General features: G+C 47.5%; 2 protein-coding genes across 7 annotated transcripts in view; one reads left to right on the forward strand and one right to left on the reverse strand.

Moving 5' to 3' along the window:
* PIGL (phosphatidylinositol glycan anchor biosynthesis class L) overlaps window positions 1-22,149 on the reverse strand; it is a 122,301-nt gene that overhangs the window by 18,190 nt on the left and 81,962 nt on the right. The window lies entirely within an intron of this gene.
* CENPV (centromere protein V) lies at window positions 425-14,342 on the forward strand. Its single transcript, XM_027625511.2, has 5 exons — window positions 425-861; window positions 3,553-3,651; window positions 4,885-4,954; window positions 12,478-12,592; window positions 13,890-14,342. The coding sequence occupies exons 1-5, from the start codon at window positions 464-466 to the stop codon at window positions 14,012-14,014; spliced, it is 807 nt and encodes a 268-aa protein (XP_027481312.1). The 5' UTR covers window positions 425-463; the 3' UTR covers window positions 14,015-14,342.

Raw genomic sequence — 22,149 nt, forward strand, 5'->3', positions numbered from 1 at the left:
CTGGCCATTTAGGCACGTTAGTTCATTTCAGGAGCACGATGGCTCCCGCCAGGTAGGTACTGCCCTCATCTTGGAGACGAAGTTACCCCAGCCTGGCCGCTCGGGTGCGGGTGTGAAATCAGGGCTGGCCCTGGACTCCCCAGGTCAGGAGGGTAGGAAGAAGCCCTCTGGATTCAGAGGCGACGGAGGCGCCTCCGCAGGTGCCAATGGGCTCTGCGTGTCGGGAGCAGAGGCCTGCGGGATGGAGCGGGCAGGTGCAGGCCCCGAGGCGCGCGGGCGAGCTGGGTCTGTAATGTGCAGCCCGGCGGCAGCCAGGTGCAGCGGGCCGGGTCGCGGCCGCGGGTGCAGCGCCCCCTGGGTGGGCCGCTGGGCTGGCGCGCGGGGGCGCGCGCGGGGCGGCGGGGACGCGCGGGGCGGCGGGGACGCGCGGGCGCTGAGGCCTGCGCGCCCGGCTGCGGGAGCCATGCGGCGGGTGAGGAGCGGCGCGGCCGCCAAGCCACGCGGGCAGAAGGGGCCCGGAGCTTCCGTGGCCCCCGCGGCCGCCCCCTCGGCCCCCAGCGCCAGCCGCGCCCGGCGCTCCACCGGTCAGGCCGGGGGCGACAGCCCGGCGGCGGCGAGGCAGCCGTCGGCGAAGCGGCGGCCGAGGCAGTCGTCGCCGCGGGCCCGGGAGGTGGGCCCGGGGCAGCCGCCGCCGGAGCTGCCGCTGCTCCCGCCGCCGCCGCCGCCGCGGCCGCCGCCGACCCCCGCCACCCCGGCCGCCACTCTGCCCGACCTGGGCGACCAGCGGGAGCGCTGGGAGACGTTCCAGAAGCGACAGAGGCTCACCTTCGAGGGCGCCGCCAAGCTGCTGCTGGACACCTTGTGAGTGCGGCCGGGCCGGGCGCGGGAGTCGGCGCCCCTCGGACCCCCTCGGTGCGGGAGCGGCTGTCGCGCGGGCCGGGGCAGCTTTTCCGCCCTCCGTCTTGCCCGCACCGTGACCGACGCGTGGCCCCGTGGTGGCCCCGGGCGCGTCCCTCATTCGCACGGCCGCTTGCCTTGGCTTGGTGCGGGCTTGCGGCCCTGGACCGGACGGGGCGCTGCGCCCCGGGAGCGTGTGGAGAGCCGCGCCGCGTCCTGGGACACAAAGGGTCTTTCCCGGGGACAGCCAGCGTGCTCGGGACGCTGTCTCTCGTCTTGGCGCGCCGAGGGCGCGGGGGCCTTTCCCAGTGAGAAGAAGCTAAACCCCACGACTTTGCGCCTACCTGACTCGCTTTTTATATTTGCGCACGTGTTTTTTTGGAGCGTGGGTGGGAGGGAGAGGTGGCGGCGGGGGGAGAAAAGCTTGGATAGTTTTGAACCCACCGGGAGGCGAGATCCCGTTATTGTTCCAGGCGCTCCCTGGGAGCGAGCGGAGTGCGGGGGAGGGGGTATTGATCCCGGGGAGAAGCGCGCGCAAAGCGATGCTCGGTATTCTGAACAGCGGCGCGGGTACCCAAGGGGGGTGGGGGAGAGGGAGGCCCTGCGCTCTCCGCCGACTGATGCTCCTGGGTGGCTCGCTCTCCTTCGCGCTCCCCCAGCTTCGCTCCTGCAGAAGAACCTCCATCCAGGTCCTTAGATGGCCAGGGGAGGATTTCAGTGTCCGGGATGTTCGAAATGAGCTATTAACTCTGGTAAGGGCTGCCTTGTTGTCTCCAAATGCGATAGCATCTAGATCTCTGTCCTGTAGAATAGTTGGGCTACAGGGCGCCTGGGTGGCTCAGATGGTTAAGCGTCTGCTTTCGGCTCAGGTCATGATCCCAGAGTCCTGGGATCGAGTACCGCATCTGGCTCCCTGCTCCTTGGGAGCCTGCTTCTCCCTCTGCTTCTCTCTCTCTCTCTCTCCCCCCTTCTCTGTCTCTCGTGAATAAATAAAAATCTTAAAAAAAAAAAGAATAGTTGGACTACAGAGAAATATTTTTAGCACCCCGATAATCTATCTCTGCGTCCATTATTTTGTGAATTACAAAGAGCGATCAAAATCACAGAAAAAAAAACGAGGATAACCTAACACTTGCATAACAGCCTGAGGGTTACTCCTTTTCTTGAACAAAAATGTTTTTTTTGTCCTTAATCCTGAAGAAATTCTCTTAGTTAGGATGAGTCTTCTCAGAGATAAAATATTTGGTTTCCTGTGCGCTTCACTTTCTGATTTATCATCTTGGATTACCGGCTGAACTTTTTTTTCTATTCCTCGTTAAACATTTTTGACCCCCTGTGGTGAGCCACCAGTTGCTAAGTGTAGGGGATATAAACATGCTCAGAAATGTAAAACTCAAACTTGAAGTAAATTTTTACTGTAAAACAAACTTGATAAATGGTCAAGAAAAAAGATTTTTAAACGTTGATAGAAGACAAGATTTTTTTTTTTACCCATTAGATTGGTGTGAGTACGTACATTTGTTTAAATAACCCAGACTCACTCACTTATATGCAAAAAGAATGTATAACTCTGCACTGTTTTTGTTAAAAGGTTACCATATAGAAAGAAGTCTGGAGGAATATATAGCGAATAGTTAATTGTGGATCCCTCCAGGCATTAAGATTACCAGAGACTTTCCTTTTTAACATAATCAAGTGTTGTAATTTTTTTTTTACAATGAGCATTATTTGTGTATGCAGAAAGATTTTAAATACATCAAGTTAACCGATTCACCTTGGAAAGAAACAGGGAAAAGCATTCAGTCTTATAAATCAAAAAAATGCAAATTAAAACTGCCGCAAGCTATTTTTCCGGTAATCATTGCTTGAGTGGGTACAGTGAAGTGTTTTCTCATTACTGAGGAGCATTTGGCCCTTTTGGAGCGCAATTTGACATTTTTCAAACTTGATAATGTTCAACCAAGGGTCTGGCTTATATATGTTTTGAGAGGATTAAAATAGTATGTAATGTGTACATAGAGCTCTGTAAAGAGTCCTGCATATGCAAAATCCTGGAGGGGAATATAGCAAAATTCCAAGAGCCTTTCTCAGAAGAAGGCTTTTCCAAACCACCAGACTCAGGTCTCCTTGTTGCACTTCTTCATAGCTGCCTGTACTGCTTTTATCACAGTCCCTTAAATATTGCTTGGGTAATTTGTTTGATGACTGCATATGGTTGGTAAGGCCAGGAACACGCCCACTGTATCTTGTTTACTGCTCGCTCTCTCCCCCGTGCCTAGCTCACAAAAAATCTTCGTAGGTATCTGACATGTAAATAATGTTTGAGTGGTGGGATTAGGATCCTCCACCCAACTCCCATTTCCCGTATTTCTGGAATGTTTTATTTTGCAACTTCACGGAATGTAAGAAATTGAAAAAAGAGAGGTCAGAGGAAAGAAGGCACTGAATCCTTTCTTTTCTTTCTTTCTTTTATTTAATTGCCAGTATGTCCTCAAAAGCAGAAATACATGGGGCCATTGTGTAGAGAAGACTTTTGTGCCATCTTGCTTCCTTCTTCCAACAACGAGGGAGAGAAAAAGCAGAAGCTAGGGCGCCGAGGTCCTGCCCGACTATTCAGAAATCTTTATCTTTCTGATTTTTTGTGGTTTCATTCAGTGAATACCAGGGCCTGGTGAAGCACACGGGAGGTTGCCACTGTGGAGCAGTTCGCTTCGAAGTTTGGGCCTCAGCCGACTTGCACATCTTCGACTGCAAGTGAGTGTTTTCTCTTCCCAAGTTGCTTGGAAAGACTTAAGAGTTAAAACGCAGCGAGCGCTTCAAGCAGCATCTGGGGAGTCAGGGTACCTATGAAACAGCATCAGCCGGGAGCTGATAATTGTTGGCCTCAGATGACGGGTACATAAGAGTTCGTTCTATTTTTTTTTTTTCCTTTCATATGTGCTAGATGTTTTCAATAATAAGATTTTTATTTGAAACATGGGGGGGGCTAAAAATAACTTGGCTTGCTCTGTGCGTGCGTGCGTGTGTGTGTGTGTGTGTGTGTGTGTGAGAGAGAGAGAGAGAGAGAGAGAGTGAGCTCACTCCTACAGCAGAGCCCCAGGGGACACAGACTAGGGTCCTCCAGTTTCTGCCCCTCAGCGTCACCCCTCAGACCATACCATTGGTGGGTTGACAGGGAGTGGTGATCTCTGGACATAGGTCAGCCCGGGGAACTGAATGAAAAGCCTTGGTTAGGCAGTCTTCATAGGAGTCCAGAGTTGGGCACAGGGGGAGGGGAAATGAGCAGAGGGTGTATACCCTGGGAAGCTTACCATGTTCCAGGCTTTCTGGCTCTGTTCTAGATGAGGCAGATGGTTCTGCCAGGATCTGTGGAGGGTTGCCTTTTAGCACCTTCCCAGGTGTTGTGATAGAACAAGGACAGTGACATCCGAACCAATAGCACATACCTCATTGTTCGACAGGATCCAGTCCTGTTAGAGAATTCTGTATGAAATCAGGAATTTTTGTCAAGACGGACTGAAAAGGGGATTTAGATTTCATCCCGAAGGTGATAACTCGGAGGACTCATTTGACTCAGAGCTAGGCTTTCTGTGATGGACAGAGGAGGGAAGCGGGAAATGGAGGCTTCCTTGTCCGTTTTTGGTGTCGGTGTATCCCAGAGGCGCAGACTGTAGCTATGTCTGATATTTGTTTTATAAATGTCTCTAGAATCCAACAGTTCCCTTCACTGTAATAAACTGGGGGGTGGGTGGGGTGGGCAGCAGGGATGTGGTTGTGACAGGCCTGGTTTTCCGAGGGGTGCGTGGCTTTGACTGCCGAGCAGAGGCCTGTGCGTCTGCCTGGGCTCCCCCTTCCCTGAATGGCGCCGAAAGGGGCTTCCCCTCGGGGGTCAGCCGGCTCTCGGGACATGCTGGGTTGGGCCCCGTTGGGCCCCCAGAGGGTACAGATGCTTGTTTACAACCTGGGAATTCCTCTGTCTTTTTGTAGCTGCAGCATCTGCAAGAAGAAGCAGAATAGACACTTCATTGTCCCGGCTTCTCGCTTCAAGCTCCTGAAGGTTAGTGCTAAGGGCAGGCGTGAGGAGCCCCTGGCTTACAGCAGGTGCCCCATGGAGGGCCAGGCGGAAGGGAGCAGAGCAGGGCCTCTTCAGAGAGCTCGATTGTCCCTGTCATCCTGGGTTTCATGCGTTATTTCTGAAAGGTTATGTTATTTTTCCCCTTTATATTTTGGATGCATACTTGATATTACTGTGAAAACATTAAAAATAGAACCAAAAAATAAAGACGATCACTCAAATCCTATCAACCAAAAGTAACCACTGATATATATAGGTGTATATCCTTGCGCATTATTTTCTACCTGGGTAAATACAGCTAAATAATATTAACAATGACATTGTATATGTCGTTATCAAAATAGGATTTTGCCTTTTGTTCTGTTCTATGATCGACTTTTATCATTTCCCAATGAAGCATATATATCTTCAACAATTTTTTTAATGGTGAATTCAAAATTTTATTGAGGTACACCTGACATGTAACATTATTAAGTCTTAGGGGTACATCAAAATGACTCGGTATTTGTATATATTGCAAAATGATCAGCAAGATTAAGTCTAGTTAATGTCTGACAACATATGTAATTAAAAAATAATTTTTTCTTCTGATGAGGGCTTTTAAGATTTATTCTCTTAGCAGCTTTCAAATATGCAACAACTGTGTTCTTAACTATAGTCACCATGCCCATTTTATTTTATTTTATTTAAGATTTTATTCAGTTATTTGACAGAGAGAGTTAGCGAGAGCAGGAACACAAGCCAGGGGAGTGGGAGAGGGAGAAGCAGGTTTCCCACTGAGCAGGGAGCCTGATGCAGAGCTCGATCCCAGGACCCTGAGATCATGACCCGAGCCGAAGGCAGATGCCCAACGACTGAGCCATCCAGGCTCCCCCATTTTATTTTATTTTTATTTTTTATTTTTTAATTTTTGTAAAGATTTTATTCATTTCTTTAACAGAGACACAGCGAGAGAGGGAACACAAGCAGGGGGAGTGGGAGAGGGAGAAGCAGGCCTCCCGCTGAGGAGGGAGCCCAATGTGGGGCTCATTCCCAAGACCCTGAGGTCATAACCCGAGCCGAAGGCAGACGCTTAACGACTGAGCCACCCAGGCACCCCATTTATTTTATTTTTAAAGATTTTATTTATTTATTTGACAGAGAGAGAGAGAGAGCACAAGTAGGGGGGAGGGGCAGAGGGAGAGGGAGAAGCAGGCTCCCCACTGAGCAAGGAGCCCGACGCAGGACTCGATCCCAGGACCCTGGGATCATGACCTGAGCCGAAGGCAGATGCTCAACTGACTGAGCCACCCAGGCGCCCCTCCATGCCCATTTTATTTATTTATTTATTTATTTATTTATTTATTTATTTATTTTTAAATATTTTATTTATTTATTTATTTGAGAGAGCGAGAATGAGAGAGAGAGAGAGCACATGAGAGGGGGGAGGGCCAGAGGGAGAAGCAGACTCCCCGCTGAGCAGGGAGCCCGATGCGGGACTCGATCCCAGGACTCCAGGATCATGACCTGAGCTGAAGGCAGTCAGTCGCTCAACCAACTGAGCCACCCAGGCGCCCCTCCATGCCCATTTTATAACTGAAAGTTTGTACCTTTTGACCTCCTTCACCCATTTTGCCCACCTCTTCCCTGGCTCTGGCATTAAAATGGTGAATTTAATGGCATGTGAATTATATCTCAATTTTAAAAATCAAGTGCATGTCTAATACTAATAATGAATACTAAGATGGGGCGCCTGGGTGGCTCAGTTGGTTAAGGACTGCCTTCGGCTCAGGTCATGATCCCAGGGTCCTGGGATCAAGCCCCGCATCGGGCTCCCTGCTCAGCGGGAAGCCTGCTTCTCCCTCTCCCACTCCCCCTGCTGTGTTACCTCTCTCACTGTCTCTCTCTCTGTGTCAATTAAATAAATAAAATCTTAAAAAAAAATAATGGATACTAAGAAACTGAAATTAAAATCATCATACCATTTCAAGCAATGCAAAGAAAATTAAATAGTTAGGTGTTCAACTAACAAAACATGTCCCTGATCTATGTACTGAATATTACAGGAAGCCGATGAAGTTACTAAAGAAGAACTTAATAAGTGGATAGATATCGTATGTCTATGGACTGGGAACCTCAACATAGTATTGATGTTCATTCTCCCCACAGTATTTATAGATTTAGTGTGATGTCTATCAAGATCCCAGGAAGGCTTTTGCAGACATATACAAGATTGCCCTACATTTTTTTTTAAAGATTTGTTTATTTGAGAGAAAGAGAGAGAGCATGAGCAGGGAAGGAGCAGAGGGAGAGAGACAGAGAATCTCAAGCAGACTCTCTGCTGAGCGTGGAGCCCGAAGAGGGGCTCGATCCCACAACCCTGAGATCATGACCTGAGCTGAAACCAAGAGTCGGTTGCTTAACTGAGCTGCCCAGGTACCCCAAGGTTACTGTAAAAATCATATGGAAATACTCAGGCCCTAAAATAGCTAAAATAATGTCCACAGGGAACAATGAAGTGGGAAAAAGTAACTCCACTCAATATGAAAGCTTCTTCTATACACAGAGTCATCGAGAGAGTGTTAACATGGTCAGATAGAGATGCAGATCCATAGAAGAGAATCAAGAGGCCCAGAAGTAGACTCACTCCAGTTTGCTCAAATTATTAAAGTTTCAAAGCCACTGTTTCCTTGTTGATTTTCTGTCTGGGTGATCTACCCATCGATGGAAGTGGGGGTTAAGGCCCCCTACTATTACGTATTGCTGTTGATAGTTGCCTGATGGATCTGGGTGCTCCCATGTTGGGTGCATTGATATTTCCAACCGTTACGTTCTCTTGTTGGATTGTTCCCTTTGTCATTACGTAGTGTCCTTTGTCTCTTGTTAGGGTCTTTGTTTTCTTATCTCTTTGGTCTGATGTCAGCATTGCTCTCCCCTCTTTCTTTTTGCCTCCATTTGCCTGGTCAATGTTTTTCCATCCCTTTACTTTCCATCTACATGTATCTTTAGGTCTGAAGGGAGTCTCTTGTAGGCAGCATATTGGTGAGTCTTCCTGATTTAAAAAATTGTAATTTCATTATTTCGGGGAGTTTTCTTGTGCTTGGTACAGATTTTTGAAAGGTACAAAAGTAAGTCTTCCCTCCATTGCCCCTTGGTCCCCGAATCTCTTCCTCCCCCACAATCCTTTCCTAACTTACTTATGCTGTTATTCCTGTACTTGCAGCCCTTTTTTTCCCCGCAGGATATTTTGTTATGTGAATGTACCAGAAGCAGTTTCCTATGTTTAAACTTCTAGGTCGGGTGCCATTTTTTTTTTCCCAGTTATAAACAACACTGTGGTGAACCTCCCTGTGCATAAATCTCCGGTAATTTAGAAGTTATGTCTTTTGGATCAGTTTTCTTAGAAATAAAATCGCTGGTCAAAGAATAAAAGCTTTTGGGGCACCTGGGAAACTCGGTCAGTAGCATCTGCCTTCGGCGTGGGTCATGATCCCAGGGTCCTGAGCCCCGTGTCCAACTCCCTGCTCATTGAGGAGCCTGCTTCTCCCTCTCCCTCTGGTGTTCCCCCTGCTTGTCTCTCGCCGCTCTCTCTCTCTGTCAAATAAATAAATAAAATCTTAAAAAAAAAAAAAAGAATACAAGCTTTTTAGTAAGGCTTTTGGCAAGATGGCTGGGTGGCTCAGTCAGTTAAGTGTCTGCCTTCAGCTTGGGTCGTGATCCTGGGGTCCTGGGATCAAGTCCCTTGTCTGGCTCCCTGCTTGGCGGGGAGCCTGCTTCTCCCTCTCCCTCTGCTGCTCCCCCCTGCTTGTGCTTTCTCATTCTCTCTCTCTGACAAATAAATAAAATCTAAAAAAAAAAAAGAAAGAAAGGAAAGGCTTTTGGCACAGTGTCGCTACTATGGGGTGGGCTGGGGCTTTCATTCCATCCTTGGTTCCCCTCGCCCCCACTGTGGTCTGACAGACTTCACTCTTCTTTGGTGTAATGGTGTGTTTCCACGTCTGTCTCCTCTGTGAAATTGTTAGGGTCTCCGAGCATCATCTTTAGTCGCATCTGACCAGCTCCTGGCCTTGCAGGCTTGGCATTGAGTAGGCACTCCGTGTCCAGAAGGAATCACTAACTGAGTGAAGGAATGCGTGAGTCCTGGCCTTTCCTGGGGAGTGAGATTTAAGCCCGGACACTTGGGGCCACTTTGTCTCCTTTTCTTGATCATTCTTGTGGGTGCCTGGTGGATGAGGGGGACCCTTGGGTAGCACACTGCTCCCTGTTTTCCCTGTACACCCAGAGAATGCCAGTTGTTCTCGGCAGCGTGCCGGAGGCTATGGTCCCAGCTCAGCTTCGCCCCTGAGCACCTGTGACAGATGGTTCCTGAAGGCGCCACCAGGTACAGCCGTAAGCTCTTGGGTCTCAGAATTGGTACTTTACCCCCTTTATTTCCTCCTTGGGCCTGCTTATCAGTGCATTTCCTGGTGCCCTAGAGCACCATACTTGGCCCCAGCCTTTAGAAGGAGTGATTTGATGTTTTGTTGGTTTTTTTTTTTTTAATTTTATTTATTTATTAGAGAGCAGAGTGAAAAAGAGAGCGGGGGGGCGGGGCAGAGGGAGAAGCAGACTCCCCAGAACAGAAGCAGACCTGAGCTGGAGGCTTAACTGAGCCACCCAGGTACCCCGACACAGCTTTTATTCTTTGTGCAGTGTGCAGCCCGTGGAGGGTTTTGAGCAGGGTAGTGACAGGCCTGCTTCAGCGCTTTCAAAGCTGGCTTTGGCCGCTGGGTGGGGAATGGACCATGTGGGGAGGTAGCCGCTGCGACAGAGAGGCAGCTAGGAAGTTGCTGGGGTGGCCAGGCGAGAGGAGATGGAAACACGGGCTCGGGTGGTGGTCATGGAGATGGAAAGAAAATAGATATTTGAGATTTATTTCAGAGTAGTGGCTCTCAGACTTCAGCGAGTGCACGATCACGTGGAGGGCATGTTAGGGAGCTTGCTGGGCCCCACTCCTGATTCTCTTGGTCTGGGAGCGGGACCCAAGGATCAACATTTCCTACAAGGTCGCCGGTGACGGTGATGCTTCTGGTCCTGGGGCCACATGCTGAGAACCCCCATTTCAGAGGCAGGGTGAGCATCGGGGGCTCTTTCTCGGAAAAGTTGAGATGTCGTCAGCAGTCACAAGGACAGAGATGGGCCGTGGGCCGCTGGGTGCGTACGTCTGGCGTTGAGAGCATGCAGATCTGCTGCCTCCACTTCTGGAGTTGCTGGCTCCTCAATGCTGAGAGCTGAGAGGCTGGGTGTGGCCAGCTGGCTGCTGGCGTGGCCGGTGACGGGAGAGGGCCGAGGCCAGAGCCCTGGGGCTCGCCGACATTCACAGAGGGTTGAACAGAGGGGCCTGCGAAGGAGGAAAGTCGGTCGAGTGTGCTGTCCTCAGAGACCCCTGTTTCAAAATGGAAGGACTGGTACCGAGAGGTCAGGTTAAGAGGAACCAGTTCAGAATCTAGTGGTCAAGAAAAGCAACCATTAGACTGGCCAGCAGGGCGGTCATTGGTGGTTTCCGATGGGGCAAGAAAACAGACGTCGCCAGAAAGGTAGAGTATATGGCAGTGTGACGGTGACAGGCCGTGGGTGGCGGAGTCAGGTTGGCAGGTGCATGGAATACCGTGCGGATGAGGGTCTGAATGTCGCTGAGTGACCTCCAGTAATGAACAAGGTGAAGTGTGAGGCAGCCCCTCTCTGCCCACTGCCCCCGATCATTTCTTGGGGGAAAGTGTCCTATCGGATGACTCTGGGTGGTTTAGGACCACTTAGCAATTGTTCTTTGCTGCTTCTCTGGGTAGTGGCATGAGAACTCAGAGCTGTTTTTACGGGAGGCACAGAGCTCTGAGGGCTGTTCTGTCCTGCGGTGCTGGGTGGCAGGCTGCACGAGAAGGATGGGAAGGTCTAAGTCTGGTAAGAACCTCCACCCCTGACCCTCCAGCCACACAGTTTCTCTCCTTGGAAACCACTGTTTCTTGGCTATTTCTTTATAAATATATATGTAAAGAAACATACGCATATGAATGTGTGTGTGTGTGTGTGTATGTATATATATATATATATATATATACAGGCCAAGGTACATCCTTTTTTAAAAAATAGAAATGGTAAAAAAAAATAGAAATGATAATATAGTATACAAATTATTTTATCCCTTGCTTTTTCACTTAATGTTTAACCTTGGAGGTTGTTCCATATTAGTATTTGGAAGTGGAACTGTCTTTTTTTTTTTTTTTTTTAAGATTTTATTTAGGGCGCCTGTGTCGCTTGGTTGGGCGTCTGCCTCTGGCTCATGTCATGATCTCAGGGTCCTGGGATCGAGGCCCGTGTCGGGCTGCCTGCTCAGCGGGGAGCCTGCTTCTCCTCCTGCTTGTGCACTCTCTCTCTGACAAATAAATAAGTAAATAAAATCTTTAAGAAAAAAGATTTTATTTATTTATTTTTAGAGAGAGCAAGTGGGGGGAGGGCAGAGGCAGAGGGAGAGGGAGAGAGAATCTTGAGCAGACTCCGCGCTGAGAGTGGATCCCGACATGGGGCTTGATCTCATGACCCTGAGTCATGACCTGAGCTGAAACCAAGAGTTGGGTGCTCAACTGACTGAGCCACCCAGGCGCCCCTTTAGCCTTGTTTTAAACAGTGCTAGAATGTCTATGTACGTGTCATTGGATGCATATGGAATTTTGATTGTAGGATAAACTCTGTGTTAAAGGATGTGTACATTTTTAAATGTTGGTAGATGTTGCCAGATTTTACCAATTTATATTCCCGTGACTGATATGTGAGTGCATGCATTTGTCCACATACTCGGTACGAAGTTAACCAACTTTTTTTTATTTGTACCTACCTGACAGTGAAAAAAAAATACCTCATTGCTGTTTCTGAGTGTGCATATCATTTCATAGGTGAAGGAGGGATTTGTTTTCCTTCTTCTCTGTCATTTTGCCCAGTTTCCCATTTATATTCTCCATTAAGGAAATTAGCCCTGTGACCGTGACGTCTGGCAAATATTCTTTTCCTGGTTTGTCCTTTGTACGTGAATTCAAATACAGTCAACAGTTGTCTCCAGATCTTGAGTGGTGCTGTTCGGGGACATGGAGAGCCCGTCGCTAGGGTGACCTGTCTCCCCTCTGAGGCCTAGGAGGCAGGCATTTTCATTTTCACTTCCTGACGTGGATAGGACGCGCTGTGTTGCGGTGGAGCTGGGACAGCTCAAGGCTGAGTCAGCCGGTGTGCACTTGACTAAGAGAAGCCACGAGCCGCCTTGCTCTGGCCTGACGTGGCTCTGGGCAGTGTAGGCAGGTCCCTGTCCTCCAGACGCCTCTGTCTCTGTGGGAGATTGGACATGTCCTCCTCATAACCCTGAGAGGGTGCCCTACAGAAGGGCATCCCCTCCCCATGGAGCCTTTTAAAAGATTTAATTTTTTTTGATGACCGAAAAAAAACAAAAACCAAAAACACTCTTTGTAAAAGGAGAACATCTCTTTTGCCCGTTCCCCCCGTAGGGAGCTGAGAACATAACCACATACACGTTCAACACGCACAAAGCTCAGCACACCTTCTGTAAGAGGTGCGGCGTCCAGAGCTTCTATACTCCGCGCTCCAACCCCGGAGGCTTCGGTGAGTGAAGGGGGCCGGCTGCCCGTGCCGGGGGGACTCGGGGACACCTGCGGCTGCCCCGGGTTCATACGCCGATTGCTAGGCCTGGCGCTGGCCTCTCTGGCTTTGCCTCTTGCTTGGCGGGGCCCGTGCACGTGGGGGTCTTAGAAGAACAGGGCTGTTCAGCAACGCTCTTTCCCAGTGATGGGAGGGAAGATTGCCTCTGGGCAGCCACCCAGATCCTGCCTTCATTTGCTGGTCGCTGGGGGCTGACACTGAGGGGTAGACGGAGGAGACGACATGAGCCTGGGGGGGCTGGCAGGGTGGTAAGGGAGGGAATTTTCACCCCGAGGATGCTTCAGGGTGTGAAGGAGGCAAGAGCGAGGAGTGTTGATAATGCCGTTAGGAAAGATTCTGTTTGAAAAAAAATTTTTTCAGTTTGTTTAAAATATAAACAATGCAAGTCCCCAAGCCCCTCCTCTTCAGGTCCAACCTGGATCTGAGTGGGGAATGACACCAGTTGCAGTGTGGAAAGTAGCAGTCAAGAAATCTTGTTTCCTTTTTTTTTTTTATTAAGATTTTATTTATTTGTCAGAGAGAGAGCACAAGCAAGGGGAGCAGCAGACAGAGGGAGAGGGAGAAGCAGGCTCCCCGCAGAGCAGGGGAAGCCCGATGTGGGACTTGATCCCAGAACCCTGGGACCATGACCTGAGCTGAAGGCAGACACTTAACCCACTGAGCCACCCAGGCATCCCTAAAAAAAATTTTTTTAAAGCAATCTCTACACAATGTGGGGCTCGAACTCACAACCCTGAGATCAAGAGTCGCGTGCTCCATGGACTGAGCCAGCCATGTGCCCCCTCCCCACCCCACTTCTTTAGCAGCTCCTGTGTGTTCTTCATGTACCACTTGGAGAGGTCTTCCTGCCTGCTGTAAGAATCAAGAAAGGTTTTTGGAAAGTAGAAAATCCTATAAAGGTGGGCAGGTGTTTAATACTTAGAAAGTTCTATCAAAACCCTGGACAAGTCCGGTGAATTCTTCAGGCTGCTAGTCAGAGGTTGTTCTAGGCTTGGATCTTGATACTTTGTGCTCTCAGCTTGGTACTGAGTGCTATCCAGCCCTGGCATCCTTGGCTTAGGAAGTCTGACCCCCACGCGCCAGGAAGGAAAGGGAGTCGGGAAGCTGACGTTGTGGGGTCGTAAGCTTTAACAGTGGATCGCCACCAGTGCTTGCAGGTGTGGGTTTGTCTGCCAGCCAGCCCAGGCCCCGCTCTCGTTCATACCTGGGAACTTCCTTTTTCTGTGTCACCTCCCCCCAGGAATCGCCCCACATTGCCTGGATGAAGGCACTGTGCGGAGCGTGGTCATTGAGGAGTTCAATGGGACCGATTGGGAAAAGGCCATGAAGGAGCACAAGACCATCAAGAACATGTCTAAGGAGTGAGCTCCTGCGTCTCACTTCCCGAAAAGGAGGAACGATGGGAGCCAGCAGCCGTGCAGGGCCCACCGCGCACCGGTGGGGCCCGTGAGTGTGGCTGACCCAGGCCACTGGTCCCGTTGGCCCGCGGCCACCCCGATCTCCGCAGTTCGCTCAGCCACCAGCTTCTTTAGGCAGCTCTTTGTCCTTTCAGCCCAGATTTTGATGTAGGCTAGTCGACATCCTTTCTCTTCTCAACTTTTGTGTGATCTTTTAGAAAAATAAATATTTTTAACATGAAAGCAGTCACTGTGGTTTGTCATTTTCTCTGCGCTTTGATTTTGGTTCTGAGGCCAGGCATTTAATCGCAGGTATTTATCGACTGCTTTTAAAATGTGTGCGACCAAACTGGGGGGGAGAGATGAGAAGACAAATGAATAGTTATGAAACACTTGTAAGACTGGCCAAGATCGAAAGCCACATGAGTTGTAAACATAAGAGCCCTAGGAGTTCAAAGGAGAGAGAGGGCTGGTTAGGAAAGAATTGGGAGACTATCACTGGATAGTCTCCCAGTTATTAGACTATTATTATTAGACTATCATTTTTTTAAAAAGGTAAATCAGCTTCTGTTTTTTGGGTTTCTTTTTTTAGATTTTTATTTATTTATTTGACAGAGAGAGAGAACATGAGCTGGGGGAGGAGCAAAGGGGGCAAGAGAAGCAGAGTCCCCGCTGTGCAAGGAGCCTGACGGGCCTTGATCTCAGGACACTGAGATCACGACCCGAGCCGGAGGCAGACACCCAACCAACTGAGCCACCCACGCGCCCCCTGTCTTAACCATCTTTAAGTGTCCAGTTGAGCAGCGTTGCGTACATTCACACTGTTGTGCAACCAACTTCCAGAACTCTCCATCTTGCAAAACTGAATCTCTATACCCATTGAACAACAACTTGGAGTCTATTTTTAAATGAAGCAAGACTTAGGAAGGCCGAATGGAAAAGTAACTGTGTGAACACAGGTTGGGGCCCCGAGTAAAGCCAGACTGGACTGGAAGCTTCCGATGGGAGGAAGTAAAAGATCAGAAAAATGTGTCAGAAGCCGGACCGTGGACAGTCTTGGATATTAAGCTCAGGAATTTGGCCTTTATTTTCCAGGCATTAGGAAAGCCCTGAACAACTTTGTTGTTGTTGTAGGTTTTTTTTTAAAAATTTTATTTATTTATTTGACAGAGAGAGACAGCGAGAGCAGGAACACAAGCAGGGGGAGTGGGAGAGGGAGAAGCAGGCTTTCCGCTGAGCGGGGAGCCTGACGTGGGACTCGATCCCAGGACCCTGGGATCATGATCTGAGCCGAAGGCAGACGCTTAATGACTGAGCCAAACAGGCGTCCGCCCTGAACAGGTTTGAACAGGAGAGGAATGCCTGGCCTGCTACAGAGTCTTTTGATTGGTCCCCCGCCCCCGCAACCTTGCTTCCCATTGCTGCTTATTTTAATCAGGTCAACTTTCCCAAAGAATTCCTTTCGCTACCAAACACTGAGTATATACATAATGGCACATGCTTAATAAACATTCACTCTTTGTTTAGGGAGACTGATGAATCATGCACTGACTTTGTGACGTAGACTAGCCAAGGAGAAGGAACACGGAGAGAAATAACAGATGGACTGGGTTCTGTGTGATCATCACCTCTTCCAAGTCGGCTGACAGCACGTTTACTTTAAGGCTAGAAAGAGCTGGTGAGAAATTATACAGGGAAAACACGAATACCCAATCTACCTTTTCTATTGCAAGATTGCATGAAAACATACTTTTGTGTACCTTTCAGAACCCTCAGTGGAGTCATCCTGTGCCTTTTCTGCAGCTTGCATTTTTTTTAAGTTTTTTTTTTTTTTAAGATTTTATTTATTTATTTGACAGAGAGAGACACAGCGAGAGAGGGAACACAAGCAGGGGGAGTGGGAGAGGGAGAAGCAGGCTTCCCGCGGAGCAGGGAGCCCGATGCGGGGCTCGATCCCAGGACCCTGGGATCATGACCTGAGCCGAAGGCAGACTCGTTTAAGGACTGAGCCACCCAGGCGCCCCTGCCGCTTGCATTTTTAATGACATCGGGGTCTTTCCATATCAATACACGTCCTCATTATTGACTGTGATTTGGAATTGCATAGTATGGAGATAGTTTATTTAACTGGTTGGTTTTTCTCCACGGAAAATTGGGTTTCCGGTTTTTCCTTTCCAGTGAATATTGACAACGAACATTCTTTCCCATGCCTCTTTTTTTTTTTTTTTTTTAAAGATTTTCTTTATTTATTCATGAGAGACAGAGGGAGAGAGAGAGAGAAGCAGGCTCCCAAGGAGCAGGAGGCCCGATGCGGGACTCGATCCCAGGACCCTGGGATCATGACCTGAGCCGAAGGCAGATGCTGAACCATCTGAGCCACCCAGGCGCCCCCCATGCCTCTTTATACATTTGGATATTTGGGGATCTTTGTTGTATATCTTCTGCATTCACTAGAGGAAGGAAATGGTTCTAAAGACTCCCAAGAATTTCCCCAGATCAGCCTCAACTGGCTGAGTTAGTGGATATCCAAGTGATGGGAATTCTTTCAGATTCTTTTTTTCTTTCCTGAAATCAACCTTCCCTTTAAAGCTGGAGGCCCAAGGGCCGGTGCTTGCTTTTGTGACCCATGAGAAGCTCAAGGCTGGTTCCTCCATCCCCCCTCCCAGGGCAGGAAGAATGCCTCCCAGGGCAGTGGATATGCCTCCACTATGGGACAGTGTGGTTACTCTGGTTGCAGGCTAGCATACGGGTTCCCAGAGAGCCCGCTTTGGCTGTTGGCTGGCGTTTCCTTCCAAGCAGCGGCGCTCCCGCCACATGAGCATCTGCGCGGACTGGGCCCTGATCTACGGGAGAAGTCACACCTGAGCATTCTGAGCTCGTAGTCTCCGGTGAACACTTCAGAGAGAACCAGAGTTCTTTCCCGTATGACCTTGCCTCTTCCAAACGCCTCAGACCTCTCCCCAAGTGCACTTAATTAGACATGCTAATCGGTTTTTAATTACTGTCGATGCCACTTTCCATGTGGGTTTTTCTTATACTATCAGAAAAGGGACGGGAGCCCCACCGATGGCGGTGAGAATTGGCACAGCGGGGAGAAGCAGGAATCAGCCTTGACCAAGACCAAGACCTCTGACCGAACTAGAACTGTTTTTTTCCCCAACCGCTTGTGGTCCCAAGAACATAAACATTCTGTAGCTTCCAGTGGCTATCCCATCCGTTCTGTCTCTCCACAAGGGTTGACATAGGGTCACTTTTCACAGAATTCACTGACTTTACACATTTCTTTTTTGCACCAGCTAACTTTGATGCTTTTTACCACCAACGGACTACATGGGTGGTCTCCAGGGAGGTATGTATCCTCCAGGAAATGCTCCATTGATCTGTGGGAAGAAAATGTTGGAATTTTAATTTATCCTTTTAAAATTTATTTTCTGTGTATGTTTTGTAATGTATGTATTAGCACTGAAAACATATATATTGTTTTTGGGGGGGATTTTTGTTCCTTTTTTTTAAGATTTTTTTATTTGTTGGGCGCCTGGGTGGCTCAGTTGGTTGAGCGACTGGCTTCGGCTCAGGTCATGATCCCGGAGTCCCGGGATCGAGTCCCGCATCGGGCTCCCTGCTCGGCAGGGAGTCTGCTTCTCCCTCTGACCCTCCCCCCTCTCATGTGCGCTCTCTCTCTCTCACTCTCTCTCGCAAATAAATAAAATCTTTAAAAAAAAGATTTTTTATTTATTTATTTTTGGGAGCGAGAGAGAGAGAAGAAAGCACAAGCTGGGGGAGAGACATAGGGAGAAGCAGGCTCCCCACTGAGCAAGGAGCCTGACTCAGGCCTCGATCCCAGGACCCCAGGACCATGATCTGAGCTGAAGGCAGACGCTTAACCGACTGAGCCACCCAGGCGCCCCTAGTTTCTATTTCTTGAGAATAAATGCATCACGTGGAATTGCAGACTCAAGGGATACGTACATTTGAATTTTTTTGATATACTGATTTCCAGAAGGTTCTACCATCTTGTGATTCTTCCAGCAGCATATATGTGTCCATACCCTCACCCACAGAACACTGGGCGTTATTATTTATAGAAATCTTTGCAAGTTAGAAAAGTGAAAAGTGGCATTTTCTTTTAATTTGTGTTTCTTTAATTAGTAGTGTGACTTATTTTTTCCCATTTATGGTGTGTGTGAGAGAGAGAGAAATACCTATTCATGTCCTCTGCAGTCTTCAATTTCCTTACTAGAAAACTCTCCCACCCTAGTCCAATCACCACCTTCAGTGAAAAATGGATTTTCTTTGGTTTTGTTTTTAATTTTTATTTTTAAGTAATTTCTACACCCAACGTGGGGCTCAAAACTCACAGCCCTGAGATCCAGAGTCACCTGCTCTACCGACTGAGCCAGCCAGGAGCCCCTGAAAAATGGATTTTCATTTTTGCTTTCATTGGCAAACTCTGGCTACTACTTCGGCTGAAGAGTTTTTCATGTTTACTAGCCATTTAGATTTGCCTGTTACAACATTTAAAAATTTTTTGTTGTGAAATACCTGTCTTTTCCTTTACATCTCCTGGGTTTCCAGTCTGGCTGGGAAGGTCTACTCCACTCCAACGTATGTATGCATTTAGTCTCCGCAATTTCCTAAATGATATTTTAATATTTCGATTTCTACATGTAAATCTATAATTCATCTAGAATGTGTTTGGTTTTTTTTTTAAAGATTTTATTTATTTGACAGAGAGAGACACAGCAAGAGAGGGAACACAAGCAGGGAGAGTGGGAGAGGGAGAAGCAGGCTTCCCGCCAAGCAGGGAACCTGATGTGGGGCTCGATCCCAGGATCCTGGGATCATGACCTGAGCCGAAGGCAGACGCTTAACCATCTGAGCCACCCAGGCGCCCTAGAATGTGTTTTTGTATTTGGTATAAGGTAGGGCGTTTTTGTCTTCTTCTAAATGCCTGATCGACCATACACATTTATTAAATGCTTTCTCACTGAATTAAAATGCAACCTTCATCGGGGTGTCTGGGGGGCTCGGTTAAACATCTGACTCTTTTTTGTGGTTTTAGATTTATTTATTTATTTTAGAGAGAAAGAGAGAGCATGAGGGGGAGGGGTGGAGAGACTCAAGCAGACTCCGCCCAGACACAGAGCCCGAGGCAGGGCTCAATCCCACAACCCTGACATTGTGACCCCAGTGGAAACCAAGAGTGGGGCGCTCAACTGACTGTGCCACCCAGGTGCCCCTAAGCATCTGACTCTTGATCTCAGCTCAGGTTTTGATCTCAGGGTTGTGAGTTCAAGCCCCGCGTTGGGCTCCACGCTGGGTGTGGAGCCTACTTTCAAAACAAAACAAAACAAAACAAAACAAACAAAACCGAAAAGAAAATACCACATTTATCATATAGTAGTTCTCATATAATTGGGATCTGTGTCCAGATTTTCTCTTCTATTTTTTTAATATCTGTTTTGATTGCAGTGGGTTTATACATTTTAATATACAGAAAGGCAGGCCTCACATTTCTGTCCTTTTTAATATTTATATTTTGGCTATCTTTGACATTTCCTGTTCTAATATATTTTTTTAATTTTTTAAAAGATTTTATTTATTTGAGAGAGAGAGAACAAGCAAGGGGAGGGGCAGAAGGAGAGAGAGAAACAGACTCCTCGCTCTATGCGAACCTGGATGCAGGTCTCGATCCCAGGACCCTGAGATCATGACCTGAGCCAAAGGCAGACGCTTAATTGACTGAGCCACCGAGACGCCCCTGTTCTAATATATTTTTAAAATAATTTTATTCAGGTCCAAAGATAACCCATTGAGATTGTGACTGCAAATACATTAACTTTTTATATTAACTTTGTAAGAATGGTAACTTATATGTTTATATGTATAGAAATATAGCATGTAAGTGTATAAATTTACAAATTGAAACTTGTAGGTACTACAAATATTTGTTATCCAATTTATTGACTCTGTACAGCTTTTTAAATTATTTTATCAAGGAATGTGGTATGTATGTATGTATGTATGTATTTATTTATTTATCATCCCAATTTATTCAGGTCTTGTTTCATGTCCTTCAGTAAGTTTGTTTTAACTTTTTACAACTGTATATATATATATATATTTTTAAAGATTTTATTTATTTATTTACTTGGCAGAGAGAGACACAGCGAGAGCAGGAACACAAGCAGCGGGAGTGGGAGAGGGAGAAGCAGGCTTCCCCTGATATGGGGCTTGATCCCAGGACCCCAGGATCATGACCTGAGTTGCAAACAGACGCTTAATGACTGAGCCACCCAGGAGCCCTACAACTGTATATTTAACAGAAAAGCAGTAAGCACTGAAATTTGGTTAAAATACAAACAAGGTTTGCACTCTGTCATATTTACTTTGCGTTTACCAGGCTAGCACGTCAGACGAGTATCACCGGTTCACGGAGCGATGCCAAGTGTATTGTAGAGTATCCGTAGAGTGAACCAGAACACTTTAATGTAATCTTATGTTCACACTATTTCTTTTTTTAGTTTTTATTTATTCATTTGACAGAGAGAGACACAGCGAGAGAGGGAACACAAGCTGGGGGAGTGGGAGAGGGAGCAGCAGGCTTCCCGCCGAGCAGGGAGCCCGATGTGGGGCTCGATCCCAGGACCCTGGGATCATGACCTGAGCCAAAGGCAGATGCTTAACGACTGAGCCACCCAGGCGCCCCTGTTCACACTATTTCCTGAATGGAGATATAATTCACTTACCATAAAATTCACCCTTTCCTGTCCTAGAATTCACTGGGTTTTAGTATATTCACAAGGTTGTCCAACCTCAACACATTTTCATCCCCCCATGTTCATTAGCAGTCAGTCCTTTCCTCAACTCCCAAGACCTGGAAACCACTAATGTACTTTCTGTCTCTATGGATTTGCCTATTCTGGACGTTTCATATAAACGGAATCCTGCCATATGTGGCCTTTTGTGTCTGGCGTTCATTCAGCATCACGTTTCCAAAGTTCATCCTCATTGTGGTGTGTATTGGGACTTCATTTCTTTTTATGGCAAATAATAAAATGCTGTGTTTTGTTTATCTTTCCATCAGTTGATGGACATTTGGGTTTCATGAATGAGGCTGATCTGAACACTCGTTTACAAGTCTTCGTGTGAACACATGTTTTCAGTTCTCTTGGCTATCGACCTAGGAGTGAAATTGCTGGGTCCTACAGGAAATCTTGAAGTTACTAAGGAACTGTGAAACTGTTTTCCACAGTAGCTACACCATTTTACATTCTCACCAAAAATACATGAGGGTTCCCATCCCTCCATATGCTCACCAACTCTTGTTATTCAGTGTTTGTTAGTCTGTTTGTTTTAATCACAGCCATCCTAGTGGGTGTGAAGTAGTATCTCATTGTGTTTTTATTTGCATTTCCTTCATGACTAATGATGCTGTTCTGATTGTTGACCATTTGTATATCTTCTGGAAGAATTGTATATTCAGGTCTTTTGCCTGTTTTTTAATTAGGTTGTCTTTTTGTTGAATTGTAAGAATTCTTTATATATTCTAGACACTAGACCCTAATCAAATAAACGATTTGCAAATACTTTCTCCCATTGCATTTTCTGTTTTTTTTTAAGATTTTATTTATTTATTCATGAAAGACAGAGAGAGAGAGAGAGAGAGGTAGAGGGAGAAGCAGGCTCCCAAGAAGCAGGGAGCCCAATGCGGGACTTGATCCCAGGACCCTGGGATCATGATCTGAGCCAAAGGCAGACGTTTAACCATGTGAGCCACCCAAGCGCCCTCCCATTTCATTTTCTTGATAGTGTCCTCTGAAGCACAAGTTTTCTATTTTTTCTTTTGCTTGTACTTTTGCTGTCATATTTAAGAAACTGTTGTTGAGGCTCCTGGGTAGCTCAGTTGGTTAAGTGTCCAACTCGGTTTCGGCTGGGGTGGTGATCTTGTGGTTGTGAGATCGGTCCCCATGTGGGGCTCTGCACTCAGCCTGGAGTCTGCTTCAGATTCTCTCCCTCTCCCTCCTGCTCCCTCTCTCTCTCAAATAAATAAATAAATAAATAAATAAATAAATAAAATCTTTAAAAAAAAGAAACTTGTCT

The sequence above is a fragment of the Zalophus californianus genome, chromosome 16 (assembly GCF_009762305.2).
Source record: "Zalophus californianus isolate mZalCal1 chromosome 16, mZalCal1.pri.v2, whole genome shotgun sequence".
Lineage (NCBI taxonomy): Eukaryota > Metazoa > Chordata > Mammalia > Carnivora > Otariidae > Zalophus > Zalophus californianus.